Source organism: Vombatus ursinus, unplaced genomic scaffold (genome assembly GCF_900497805.2).
Source record: "Vombatus ursinus unplaced genomic scaffold, bare-nosed wombat genome assembly UNPS02012602.1, whole genome shotgun sequence".
Lineage (NCBI taxonomy): Eukaryota > Metazoa > Chordata > Mammalia > Diprotodontia > Vombatidae > Vombatus > Vombatus ursinus.
The window spans coordinates 5,453,733-5,468,902 of NW_020952380.1; the positions used below are offsets into that span (position 1 = coordinate 5,453,733).

Here is a 15,170-nt window from a genome sequence, read left to right on the forward strand (position 1 = left end):
GAAGAGATGAATTAATTGAGATACTTAAACTGGATCCTTATACACTCAGCATATTAAATTCAAAATGAATGAAAACAGCATTATTTTATTGCAATGCACGATCAAGCCTACCTCATGTTGTCTACGATGAGAATGAACACTGACCTTTCGGGAAATAAAGTCTTTACATAGTAACCAGCTCTACAGAGGCAGGCAAAAGCATGCCCGCTTGTGACCTTAGCACTGTCACAGGTGTCATACCTGAAAATGACATTTGACGCAACCCAATTCACAAACTTTTATTAAACACCAAGAGACACTGTAATCAACACTAGGGACATAAAGTTGAAAAATAACATGGTCCCTGCCCCTAAAGAGCTTACAGTTTGTGAAGGAGGAAAATATATGTTTACAAATATGTATAATACAAAATAGAATGTGATAGGAGTAAAAGAGGTCTAGACAAAATGTGGTTAGGAAACTGGAGATATCAAACATGAACTCATTTATAGTTACAATAAATTCTGGTTTTAATCCAATAACAAACCCATCCCTTGCAGGAAAAAAACTGTCCCCCAAAATGCAAAAATTCTCATTAATTTGGGAAAGAGTCATAGAGAGTTGAACACAAGACATGTGACTTCTTTAAAGGATTAGTTTAATATTTTAAAGAACTTAATTGCATTATATTTATATTTAAGGAAAAAACAACAATAGTAAGTATGGTTTCCCCAAGTATCTAATATTCCCTGAAACTAAATTATTTGAATCAATTAGATCACAGTAGCAGCAATGAACTCAATGCTATCCTAGTGGCCTGAAAGTTACTGTGCTTTCCTTTGTGCTCAACCGATTCCCAGAGAACAAAAGGCACTGAGGAGAACTGGGCTCATTGCATAACATTCTTTGCCTCCCTATTTTTTCTGATCTTAAAAGCATAGAAGGTCAGAGTTAGAAAGAATCTCAGAGGTTATCTAATCCAACCCTTTACCTGACAAAGGAGTGTGCTCTACACCCTCTTCTAGTCCCTTCTGACTCATGACAACGCTAATACTCGGTCCCAAATATTTCTCAGCTGAAGGATATTGAAGATGATCATGCAGACTAAGAAGAGAATTTTTTTTTAGATGTTGTTACCTTTATCATTTGCTAGCATATTTAACCCTTTGTTGTTGTCAAGTTGTTCAATTGTGCCCAATTCTTCATGACCTCATGGACATGCCAACAATGTCTATGGATTTTTCTTGGCAAAGATAATGGAGTGACTTGCCGTTTTCTTCTTCAGTGGATTAAGACAAACAGAGGTTAAGTGACTTGCCTACAGTTGCACAGCTAGTAAGTGTCTGAGGCCAGATTTGAACTCAGGTCTTCCTCAGTCCAAGCCCAGCACTCTATCAACTAAGCCACCTAGCTGCCTTAACCCATTATAAAAGCAGGACTAGTAAAAATGGCTACCGCATCATAAGGCTGCAATAGAAGAGCCAAGGACAAGAAAATGGATCCACAAGTATGGGCTTTCAGTGAGAAACCATGGGGAAAGGCCATGGCGTAGCATGGAGTGGGCCAAAGTACTCAAAACTTCTGGTTCTTGGTAAGTAGGATGAGGTCAGGTATTAGCACAGAATAATTGACTCCTGCTTCCCAGTCAGCTGCATAAGGGTGTGCCTTTGAGTCTAAGTAAATCTCATTTGTCTGAAATGACATAGAAACCAAGAGAAAATATCTCCCCTTACCAAAACTTCTTTAGTTTTATCCATGTGTCAGTGCATTGCAATGTCTTACATGTAGACATGCTATCTTTGCTAAACTATTCACTCTAGAAAAGCATAACACAAAATGGGACTGCTTAGAATCATGGAATGCAAGAAATGGAAAGGGTATCAGTGACCTGAAGGAAGAGACTGAACGTCTCTCGGCCTCATTTACCTTATTTGGAAATGCTCTGTATACAGTGGAGCACCATTGAGCTTCATATGAGCTATTGATATCATCTAGCCCAACCTTCTCACTTTATAAAGGAGAAAATTGGGGCCCAGAGAGGGGAAGAAAATTTGCCCCCAAATCCCACTGCTAGCTACTAACAGAGCTTCTTCTACATTTTTCATCATTCCACAATCTAAGTCCCCTGTACTAAAGCCAGGATGAAATTCCTTTCTATCCCACTGCACACACAATAACACATTTCTTTATCAGTTTAAGTTGTACAAAGCACTTTTCCTCAAAACAGTCTTATGAGATAGGTGGTGCCAAGTATTATTGTGCCCATTTTACAGATGAGGAAATTAAAACACAGGATTAAATGATGATAAAGTGACTTGCTCATGGTCACGGACACATCCAATAAGCATCAACACTGGGACAAAAATTCAGGTCTCCAAATTCCAAGCCCAGCAGTCTTGTAACTATCCCACAATGTGCACAGGTCTTGGTAATTTTCCCCTTTGTACCTCTGATCAGGTTATTCTTACTTCCCAGGATATTTTAATATAACATTGCCCTTTATGGAGAGAAAAAAATGTTTTATGCTAAAAGACAAAATAACTAATACAGAAAGATCTAATTACACTCTAATGCTAAGAACCTATTCCTTTTACTGTGATTAATAAGCTATTTTTCTAAAACCTTAACTAACATCAATCAAATCCATTGATTAAACCTATTTCCTTTTAAACAGTCAAGAGTTTGCAGAACTGGGTGGCAAAAAATTCCCAAATAAGTACTTAGATGTTTTATTGCCTTTATGTTTCTTGTTTTTTAGAAATTAGCACCCAGTTATACAAAGTTGATTAGTCCAGAATTTTTCCAAGTATAAAAGTTTGGCCGATGAATTTTTTTTTTCCAGGATCATCATCCATTTCCCCTTTTTGAAAGAAAGGCACTATCTGTGCCCTTTTTCCAGTCTTCAGGCACCTCACCAGTCCTCCACGAGTTCGCAAAAATGATATCTAGCGGTTCTGTGATGACTTCGGCCAATTCATTAAGTACTCTAGGATGCCAGCCATTGCGACCTGTGGATTTGAACATATCTAGGTTATTTAAGTTATCCGTTCCCAAGTTCTCCCCTATTCCAGAAGGGCTTCCCATAGTTTTCTGTTCCTGTTTTTAGGTGACACAAACTTTTTGTAAAACACAGAGGTTTGAAATTAAAAGTATCTGCTTGGTTTCTGCTATTAGTTTTCACAGCTAGTAAAAGGAAATATATTTACTATATTTTTTACTATATAAAAGAGTACTACATAAAGGAAATATTTCCATAAAGGAAAATTTTTCCTTAGGAATTGTTAGAAAAATACAATTTTCAATGTTTCTTTTTATATTTCTTAAAAGTTATCAGTTATTCATAAGGAAATAGAAAGCATGTAACAATATAATTCGATTACTCTGTAGTTAAAATTTTGAAAGTCACATCACTGCAGAGTACTCTAGCAGTTCTTATTAGCACCCTGTCTGTCAACATGATGGGGAAAATTCTGAAAGGCCCATATATTGCTATTTGCGCCAGTAACTTTCAAAGGAAATCAAACTTACAAATGTCAAGATGAATCATATACAAGCTAGCTACTTGTGATCGCAATCCTATGAGCATAACGGCAGTCACTTTTCCAAATAAGTTTTTAAGCATTAATGACAGTTTAAAAATATGTAATAAAAATATGTAATTTAAAATATAATATGTTTAAAAGGTATACTCATATGAGAGCCTGGAACGGGTACATTTTTTTTTCTTTAATGCAGATACCATTGAGATTTCATTTGTTATGTGGTTATCAAAACTGATGTTATCAGGGTTTATCTTACATTCATTTTCTCCAAGCACTGTTAGGTGTTGACAGTTTTAACCCCTTTACTCCCTCCATGATCCCTGTAAAATTGAGGGAAAGGCACAGATGACATTCTGCTGCCTGTCATGGCTGAAATGAGTGCTAAACTCCCTGGACAGTTCAAAAATGGCACAAAGGGAAGAGAGAGGAGAAAGATCAGAGGAGAAAATAAGACTATTTTACACAATCTTGGGACTATTAGTAGGATGGACAAATTTGGGTAAAATTAATACTATTAAAGTAAATAAAGTAAAGGATTAATTGAAAAAATATGTAAAAGGCAAATTGCCATTATTTTCCTGCCCCAGGTTTGGTCTAATAATGATAGTTTCAAATATATTTGCAAAATACCTTCTGTAAACATCAGTCATTTTTAAAAATCCTTTTTAAAAAAACCACCTGCATATTTCTCTAGGGTGTTATAATTTGTTTCTGTACATGCCATTTACAACATAGCTCCAATAGCCACCTGCTGATAGCAATATGTTAACTAATATGTAGTTATTAATTAGTTTGGGTAATAAGCACATCATCAGCTCATTACACATAAATGGCTAGATGTTATTGCTATACATGCCTAATATGTTTCCTTCTCCAAAGTAGCTGGTGTTTTTCAGATTTATTTTATTTGAGAAATGATAAGCAGTGCTGTATAATAGAGGGCCAGCCTTGGAGTTAAAATGACCCGGGTTCAAGTCCCACCTGTGACAGATGCTGGCTGTGTGACTATCAGCAAGTCACATGACCTCACTGAGACTCAGTTTCCTCATCTATAAAATGGAGATGATACTCATCGTACTTACCTCACAGGGGATGAAGAGGGTCAAATGAGATATTTTCAAAACACTTTGAAACACTAAACACCATGTGTTTTCAAGTCAATTATTAAGTCAACAAACATTTGTTACGTGTTTACTATGTGCCAGGCACTATGCTATGTACTGGGCATACAAAGAAAGGGAAAAATAGTGCCTATTCTCAAGGAGTTCACAGTCTAATGCTTTCATTACTTTTAAAACTAAAAATGTTAAACGTGCAACTTCTCAACCCTGGTAAATGGCTCTGACAAGCTACTGGGATAACCTTCCATTCAAATATTTCCTACAATATATTATGAAGAAAAAGGAGGGAAAAAAATCTCTTTCTTTTACTTTACTAACCCTAGGAGTGTGGCCATAGTAGAAGACAGAAGGCAAAAGGAACACAGTCACAATAACCAAAAGAAAGTTTAAAATGTTATTTATTATAAATGTTTTCTGTAAATGTATGAATTGAAGGGCAGGCTACCAAAGAATCCAATTCATTATATGAACCAAGACTATTCATTCTTCTGAAGACAGAACAAATGGAAACTGTCTGTAAGCTACAGCATGGGAGATTTTAGTAAATTAGGAAAAAGGATATTGAAAAAGTGTGAGAATATGTCACCAAGAAGGGATGGCAAGTCTTGAGAATAATTTTTAGAGACAGCAGAGATTTTTTTAAGAAGCCAGATTTTTGTTTTAGTCCCACCAAAAAGCTGGAGAATGGGGGGGGAAAGACAGGATTTAGAGCTAGAGGTCACCCAATCCAACACCTTCATTTTACTGAGGAGGAAATTCAGGACCAGAGAGATCAAGGTTCTTGGCCTAGGCTGTTCAGATAAGAAGTAACAAAGTAGGGCTTTGAACCCAGGGCTTCCTTCTCCAAATTCAGGGCTTTTAACCCCACGCTGAAAACCAATTACCTGCATCTGTAAAGCAGAAAAATAAAATACTTCCCATTATGTAAGTGAACTAAATATACCTTCCAAATTATGCTTGTCTAAAGACTTCCAGTTATACAATTATTTCATAACCTAGGCAACAAAGTAATAGTCATGTGTGGTTTTACACCTTGTGGTTTAACCAAAAAAAAAAAAATCATACTCATTAAAGGTGGCACAGTAGATAAAGCATATGACTTGAAATCAGGAAGAACTGAGTATAAATACAGAGGCTATATGATGCTGGAGAAGTTACTTAATCTCTCCGGGTCTCAGTTTCCTCATCTGTAAAGAAAAAAAATGGCAAGGTTGGACTTGCTGTCCAACCTTCTTTGCTAAAGAAACTTTAGTTCCAAATCGATGACCCTATAAAACAATATTACAAAATTCTTTAGCATCTTGGGGGAAAGAGTGTTGCTGGGATGGATGGTATTAAACGGGAAAGATGAGATGTACACAAGGGTAGGGAGATATATACATATATATATATTGCCATATAATATACATTAACATTATCATAAATATTAATATATATATATTACCAATATCACTACATCTGTGAGAGTTTAAAGATTTGATGGTAGACTCAAAATCTTGGAGCAATAATTGGCCAATTGCGCCTTGCTTCATGATCACAGCAAAATATTTGTGATTAATTCTCCTTTTGTAAATGCTCTGCTTGCATTCTAGTGGCAGATACAGAACGTGAAATCCTAAAGCTGTCTTGATAGATTCTGCACTGCAGACAGAATAGAAATGAACCCTTTTGATTCTGACAGCCTTTAGGGGATAACTCCTGAAAATTGCTAAAAACAGAAAATCATGTGCTGCAGGGAACATCCTAATTTCAGAAAGCTGCCTCTCCCACCAGAAATTTACATACTTCATTTCACATCCCCCCCCAAAAAAATTACCTACAATTCTCCAACAAAGAAAATAAAGCTCTTTCTTCACTCAGCCAAGAAAAATAATAATTTGTTCAGAAGTGTTTATGTTCTTCTTCCTCAGCTACACGATTAGGCTGGCTTAAAAACCATGGAAGTAATTAACTTAAGTCTGGACCTTCCTCAAATCCCATGAAATTCAACTGCTGGAACACTAAATACAGGCTTGGATTTTTATTTTTAAATATTCCTAGAGTTAATATATTTGTGCATGCATACACAAATTTAATTGAGTAAGAAATCAATGCCAGTAGCTTATAAACTGTATTGGGCACAATTCCTATCTCTCCTTGTCCAGGAAAACACTATTTGACTTTCACTGCCCAAAGCCAATCTATTTTCTCCTACTGCTTTGTTTTATTTTGTTTTTGTTTTGGGGAGGGAGGTTGATGAGAGGTCTATGTAAAAACCAAAACTCAACACTAGTGTGGGGAAAAGGGCATGTTTCTCATCCCCCTGACCTCAGTCACATCAGTAGCACAGTGCCCTCCACTGGGATGCTTTGGTGTGGCTGGACAACATACAACTGCCACATGGATGACAGGTTGGGACTGCCTCCTTTTATTCCACCCAGACTGCTTGTTTTCCCATGTTCTAGAAGTCAAACCAACCAAAGTGAAATTCTTCACTTTGACCTTCAACTCTTCACAAGCTGCCCAGCTACCAATCCCATTCTTCTGTTGGGTCAAAGCTTTCCAAGGCTTCATTTTCTTAGTTGGGAAGAAAAATGACTTCGTGTCCAATATGCATACACACACACACACACGGTAAATTATTAGTCTATGCCAAAAAATGCAACCTGGTAGGTGAGAAAAATAAATTGAAAAAATCAACTGATAAATAGCCTTCACTGGTATATTTTTATAGTGCTTTAAGGTATGTGAACACTTTACATTCATGATTAATGCATTCTATTTTTCCATAAAACTGTATGGCAGGTACTATAGGTGTTATCTCCATTTTACAGATAATGAAACTGAGGCTTAGTGAGGGAAAATTATTTGCCTAGGTCACTTGAAATTGTTTCCAATGTGACTACATCTAATGTTCTTTCTACACCACCACACAGCTTCTATGCTTAAAATGAGATACTAGATTTATTTCTTCAAGCTGCTTTCCAGAAACTCCTATTCTTCACTTTGACCTTCAAGAAGTTCTTTCAAAATTAGACTCTCCTCTCAATGCAAGACTAAATTGAAATTTAAGGGCCAAATTTTTTTAGTGTGCATCCTACTATGGAGATGATTTTCTTCTAAAGGATACATGTCAGATGCAAATGAAGATTTAATTACACTTCCAAAGCCTTTGCTTACCTTGAGAGGAAAAAGAAAAGAAAGAAAGAAAACCTGATCACATAATCATCTATCTTGTTTGTTGTTGTTTAGTCATTTTTCATTTGTGTCCAGCTCTTCACAATCCTTTCTGGGGTGTTCTTGGCAAAGATACTGGAGCAATTTAGCATTTCCTTCTGCAGCTCATTTTACAGATGGGAAAGCTGAGGCAAACAGGGTTAAGTGACTGGCCTAGGGTTATATGCTAATGTGACCCCTTCTATCAAAGAGTAGCCTGTCGGACTTAACAATCATGCTCCAAGGACAGCTATGTTCTCATGCTCACTCCATACTCTGATGGACAGAGATGTCCATCTTTCTCTTGAAAGTGTTCTCTTCTGATTGGATGACACAAAAGACACTCAAAGTTGACTTGACCCAGGCTAAATTCTATTTCCTTTGTTCACCCATAGGGTGCATACTGAAAATGTGTAGAGTTTGTAAAGTTATGGTTTGCAAAACACCTTACAAATATGTTCTTTTATCCTTACAACAACCCTGAGAAGTAGGTCTGTTTTTATCCCCTTTTATTCTGAGGAAACAGATTTAAGAGAGATTAAGTGATTTGCCCAGACTCATACAGCAAAGGAAGTATCTGAGGCTGGATTTGAGCAGGTCATCCTGAATCCAAGTACAAACCTCTATCCATCCTGCCATCTAGCTGCCAACACCAAGACTCTGTGACAAAGAGACGCTAAGTGCTCCCTATTTTTGTAAACATTCAGTATAAAAAATATTTACATGGCGATTACTAATAGGAAGATTAATTCACCTTCTTTTAACTGTAAGCTTTTTGAGTACAGGGACCATGCATCTATTCCCCTTTCCGATCCTCTGTATCTTGTTGCTGTTCAGTTGTCCAGGTGGGTCCAACTCTTTGTGACCCCATGGACCGCACTGTCCACGGGGTTTTCTTGGCCAGGATACTGGGATGGTTTGCTATTTCCTACTCCAGTAAATTAAGTCGAACCGAGCTTATGTGAGCTGGTGTCTTACTATAGTAATAATAATGGCTGACATTTGTATAGTGCTTTAAGGCTTGTAAATCCCTTTATAGGCATTAGCTCCTTTGATTCTTACCACAACCCTGTGAGGCAGGCGCTATTAGTAGGCACTCATATATGTGACTGATTCATTTTAATTTTAATAATATTTACATAAATATCATCTCTTCAAATCTCAATTTAAGCTGTAGAATGGGAATGAGACAGACTTTTGCCACATACTTCACAGGGCTTTTATGAGGAAAGTCCTGTACAGTCTGTAGATCACTATAGAGAGCTGAGCCATTATACCCAATAACCCAATGAACACTTAACTGAATTAGTAGGTGCCCATATTTCTATCTGGGAATATTTACAAGGAAGAATTTCCTGGGAACAACAGCTCATATTAAGAATTTTGGGGGGACCTAAATAAAATTTTGTCTAATAATATATTTTGTTTTGTGTCCTTCTGTTTAAAAAAAAAATTCAAGTCTTGTTAAAAATTTCAGCTAGTTCTATTTAAGTATCCCATCTGTCTTCATTCATGGCATGCCCTTAGTAAGTACCAATTTACTGCATCTGTCACTGGAACAATTAAAGGCACTGTAATAAATTGCACTGATTTTCAACACCTTGTTTCTCTACCCATGTGGCTTCTAATCTTCACTCATCACTTATCTTGTAGTATTTCCACCATTGGAAGATATACTGGTGATGCTTTAACTAGGATTATAGAAGGTTCCCACCTGTTCACTAGTCATAAAACTCTCTACAATGAACAAACAAAAATTAAACAATCTTTGTTAATAGGATCTTAAGGGTTTTGCCAACAAAATGCATGCTAGAAATTCCTTAAATTTTATAAATATTTTATCTTTCGTTACCCAGAGCTTTAAAATTATCTTCCCCCACATATAATGAACCAAATTCTCCTAATCTTAAGCTTCTCCTTTGACTGTGACTTGAAAGTTATAAACCTTACTCTAGGGTAACCTTTCCAAATTTTTCTTTCAATTTTTATTTAGTATTTAAAGATTTTTGTAAACTGTAAAATAATTAAATAAATGTGACACTAGCAGTACAGAAAAATTCAATTAAAACATGTTTTTATAACTAATCAAAATTGGAGCATAATACAAATATAGAAATATGGTTGCATATAGAGGTACACAAATACCCTGTGCTATCCATTTCTATAGATATATAAATATAAACATACTGCACAAAGTATACTAGCATTTATGTGAGGCCGTAAAAATAAGCTATTAAAAAAATTCTTGTTTCCATGTTTTTTCCCCCCTCAGGCTGTCTGGAATACCTACGAAGTCCTTCAACCAGCTATGTTCCCATTTGTCTATTGAATTCCTGCCCATCTAATAAAATCCTGCTCAAATGCCAACCCATCCAAGAATTTTTCTTCCCTGATCCTCTCTGCTAGTCATAACCTTGCTCCCCTGCCCACAGACCTCACAAAGCACTTCATCTTATAACTCTTAAATGCACTTATGATATATTACATTATATAATATATTATAGTTGTCTGCCTATTGCAGACACAGAGTTATCTGCTCTGTGAGAGCAGAAACCACGTCCTATGTCCCAGTAGGTGCGCTTAATGAATGTTTGTGGAATGAATTAACATAGGTGTACTTGGTCTCCATCCCCAATGTACCCCACCCCCTACCCCACTGGCTACCACTAAATTTGATGTCAAAGGAGTTATGCCCCTTCTCTAAGTTCCTCCAAGGCAGGAATTATATATCATTTCTGCTGTATACCCCAGATATACCCCTTTTCACACAGTAGGTGCTTTTCAAAACCACATGGTTTTGGAGAATCTGCATCTTTATCCAGGCTTTACTCTAGATGCTACAATAACCCAGAAACCTTTCATCCTGGAAGTCCACTTCAGCCCTGGAATTCACGCACTGGAAGTACCCTCCACTCCTGGAAGCTCTGTCTCTGATTGGATGGCTCCTCCTGGAACCTCCATGTAAGGAGGGCGGCATCCAAGGCTGCTATGTCTTTATTCCTCTCCAGGCTCTATTCTGGACTTTGCTTACTATACTGTTCCATTTCTTGGTATCCACCCCTCTCCACCACCCTTTCTGCTTTGTTTTATGTGTTGTCTTCCCGCATCAGAATGTAAGCTCTCTGGGGAGTTCTCTTATATTTTTATTCGCAGCATAATACCTGGCACATAGTAGGATCTTCATAAATGCTTTCTGACTGACTGTGCACTGGGAGAGGAATCCAAAAATTCTAACTACTTAGTTGTTACCAAGTGCAACTTACTAATGTCAATTTATAAGCAAAGTGCTTTCTAAATTCTATCCTTCTAGGTAAGTATATTTGTTTAGTGCTCTACTATTCCCAAAACACTTTCCTCACAATGATTCTGTGAAGTAGTTGGTATTCTAGAAATGACAAAAGTGACATTCAGAAAAGTCAAACAGATACAGTGTTCAGATGGGGCAATGGTGTGTTGCTCTTGAATCTCACAAAGAATCCAGAGATCCCCCCAGTCATGTTTCTGTTTTTTCTACTTTCCTCATCCAGATCAGACTTAACTGAACAATTCTTTCTTTTCCTTTTTTTTTTTAAGGATTTTGTCTCCGTATCTTGCCAGGCTGGAAATAAGATAACTCACAGCCCAATCTCAATACCGACAGGCATAGAAGCTTTAACCTGCTCTGGTTTTCCAGGTTGAGCTGATTCATCCCTCCTTAGATAGCCTGGTGGCACTCCACTTCTAGGAGTCCACCATACTGATGACAAACTCAGCAGGAGCACCTAATCAACTTTAGTCCTATTCTGGATCTCTCGAATTCAAGTAATCCAGTACCTTTAGCATCCTCCAGTAACTATGCCCTTCATAAGCAGTTCTTAAGATATTTGTTTTAAGTATAAAAAAGATTTACACATGTAGACATTTTATTTGTAAGCAAAGGATTTTATAGGAACAGAACAATTAAATTGCACTTGAAATCATTTTTTGAATAAGTAGATCATGTGAATGAAATAGATATTATAATTTCCTGGTAGGTGTTAGAGGGTGGAGGCTTCTTCAGGCCTGAAGTCTCCAAGGTTTTGAGAGAAATTATTATTAATAACCAATAATTTGGGAAGATCTAGAGTTCTCTTCTTCTAAAGTTCTGATTTTCAAAAGAAAAAATTCAGTTTCTTGAAGGACATCATTAATAATGATATTGAACTAACTCTCAATCTTGGTCAGACCCCACCCAACCTTACAAGGAATTAAATATAAGCCCATTGTGTTCTTTGATTAGATTGCCCAAAGGGCGAGGTGGTCTGGGTATAGAGATAAGACTTTCTGTCCAAGGGTGTCTCTCTCTATCTCTCATTTTAATCTATCCACCTCCCATTATGTTAACCAGAGTTTATTGCCACTCCTCTTCCAAAAGGGTATATAAAGCAGTCATGAATGTCTTTGGTCTAAGAGAGACAGCCAAATGACCATCCTTTTATTAACATGCTGGTTTTGTTAATAAAATGATTAAGTTACCCAGATATGATAGGAAGCAGGTTGTAGGTACACCTGTGTCATATGTGTATGTGGAATGGGCAATTGACCTTTTTTCATAACCCTATCCTCCATCCTTGAAGGCTTGGTCGAACTGTGGCCTGGCCTACTGGCTAAGAAGGTTCTGTCCAACCCATACAAGCTCCAGGAGGTTCAATCCAGCCCAGTCCTAGACATCTGAAATTACCAGATATAAATTTTCCCAAATTAATTGCAGCTCTGAAACAATGACCTAGAATACCAGGTGTCCCACAGTCTGAACCCGTACCACCTGCTTGATTTGTCATGGCAGGATTAGCCTCTTACAGGAATTAACAGGTCTGAATTTCTAGGCTAATAGCTGTTATTTTTGCTGCATTTCTACCACCTGGCCCACACAAAAGCAAATGTTTGCTTTGTTTTGGGCCTCCTGATACAATCACTATGCAGTACATTCTAACCCAAAGGCAGACAGATATTTAAGCACAGTCTCCAGAACGAGGCTTCAATAATGCTGCTATGACGTGTGTGAAGTCTGTTCATCAAAGATGTCATTATTTTGAATAAAAGATGAATAATGTGTGCTTTAAGCACTTCATCTCTTCATTAACTCTCTTTTAAAAATTATCTATCATTGTGAAGTATTCCACAAAACATAATTACAAGAAGAATACAAATGTGACAGTTTTTAAAAGCCAAAATCTGATTACCAAGGAAGGCTAAACATGCTGACGCCAAACTGGCTCACCCTTCTCTTCTCCCTCCCCCACAAATTTTTCCTAGGTGAGAGAAACCAAAAGTTGAGAGAGCTTCAGCAGGAATCATTTCTTCAAGCAGGATTACAGAATAGTTACTATAAGACAATAATATCAGTTATATTGCAAGTGGCAGCCAAGGAAGACTGAGCAATATTTGAAAGCAACTGGGCGGGGAGAGTAGAAGGAGGGGTTGGGAAAGAAAATTTGTAATTAGCTGGAAATGAGCATGCAAAAATACTGCTACCAAAATGCCATTAATAGGGCACCTTGTCTTGTTCTCTATAGGTAAGTCTTGTTTTGTCAACTTCATTCCCTACTGCCTGCTTTCTGTACCTCCCACCATCTGCAAAGATACACAACTGAGACCAGGACATGTATGACCTCATGCAGATTCCAGAGGGAACTACAGCCATAAAGTTAACAAAGATGACAGCAATTTCCTGGAATGAATTCTGACCTGTGGAAACCCCCTCAAGCACAAATACAGATGCAAAAATGGGCTCGCTCCCTCTCTCTCTCTTCTCTTCTCCCTTCCCCCTTCTCTCTCCTCTCTCTCTCTCCTCCCCCTCTCCCATTCCTCCCCTCTCTCTCCTCTCTCTCTCCTCCTCTCTCTCTCTCTCCTCTCTCTCTCTTCTTCTCTCTCCTCTCTCACTCCTCCTCTCTCTCTCTCCTCTTCTCTCTCCTCTCTCTCACTCCTCCTCTCTCTCTCTCTCCTCTTCTCTCTCTCTCTTCTTCTCTCTCCTCTCTCTCTCACTCCTCCTCCTCCTCTCTCTCTTTCCTCTCTCTCCTCCTCCTCCAAGCGATATTCAAAACGCCCAAGATAAGAAGATGCTTTTGTACCTCTTAACTGCATTTTCTCCATTTCACATACTCAACAAAGACCCAAAGCACTAAGCCTGCCCACATACCAGAATCACATAACATCCCAGTTGGGAGGAACCTCTAAGGCCATTTACAACAAACATGAGGCAGCTTGGTGATGCTGTGCATAGAATCCTGCTCTTGCAGTCAACAAAACATGAGTTCAAATCCTGCCTCAGACTTACTAGCTGTGTGACCTTGGGCAAATTATTTCATCTCCCTCAGACTCAGTTTTCTCATCTGTAAAATGAGGATAACAACATCTACCTCCCAGGGTTTTGGTGTGGATCAAATGAGATTCCATATATAAAGTGCTTTGCAAACCTTAAGTAGCTACATAAATGCTAGTTATAATTATTAACAAGTGGGTCTACCAGGTCTAGCTTCAAAGACCTCCAGTGAGGCAGGTCTTCTATATCCCCAGGTAGCCCGTTCCACTTCTGGAGAAAGTTTTTCCTTACCTTCAACCAAAAGAGAGACCTCTTTGTTACTTTCCAAGCCCTATTCCTATTTCAGACCTTTGAGACCAAACCAAAGAAGAAATGTAGTGCATCATTACAATTGTGACTAACATTCAAAAAGCAGCATGTTAATTGGCAGTAATCATCCGTAGGAAGAGGTGGCAAAAATACAGATTGTTTCCTCCACTTGTTCTCACTTCACTTTCAACCTTACTTACACTGCATTAAAATGGCACTTTAAAGGTTGGGGGAGGAGGAGGCAGAGTGTTTTTAATCCCACAACATCAGGTGTAAAACTATGTTATTTTAAAGACTAAATTACAAGATAAATAAAGACATTATGCTGATTTCTGACTATAGTCATCTAAGATTAGATATATCTTGACTTTAACAGTTAGGTTTGAAAATACCTTAGTTTAAAGTCACACCTGCTATAATGGCACAGTTATTTCATGAACAACTAAAATATATCACTAAGTACAGAGGGAATTACTGATTTCAGAATGGAATGGAGAATCAGGAGTCAGAAGACCTAGATTTGACTCCTAACTCTCCATTCTACTTAATCTTTTACTCATCTATCAAACTGATATTTCTAAAATGAAAGTCTAACTATATAATACATATATATTATATATTATATATAATATATATTATATAATATATATTATATATAATATATAATAAAATAACTATATACCTCCCCCCCATTCAATAAACTCTAGTAGCTCGCTATTATCAAATGTAAAATCCTCCAGTTAG

General features: G+C 37.4%; 1 protein-coding gene across 1 annotated transcript in view; it reads right to left on the reverse strand.

The window, feature by feature from the left end:
* Nucleotides 1–1,331: 1,331 nt before the first annotated feature.
* The window catches only part of SAMD5 (sterile alpha motif domain containing 5), a 33,563-nt gene continuing 19,724 nt past the window's right edge, over nucleotides 1,332–15,170 (reverse strand). The window contains exon 2 of the mRNA XM_027857974.1: nucleotides 1,332–2,987. Coding sequence (XP_027713775.1) covers nucleotides 2,925–2,987 — 63 coding nt within the window. The 3' untranslated portion in view covers nucleotides 1,332–2,924. The remainder of the gene's footprint in view (nucleotides 2,988–15,170) is intronic.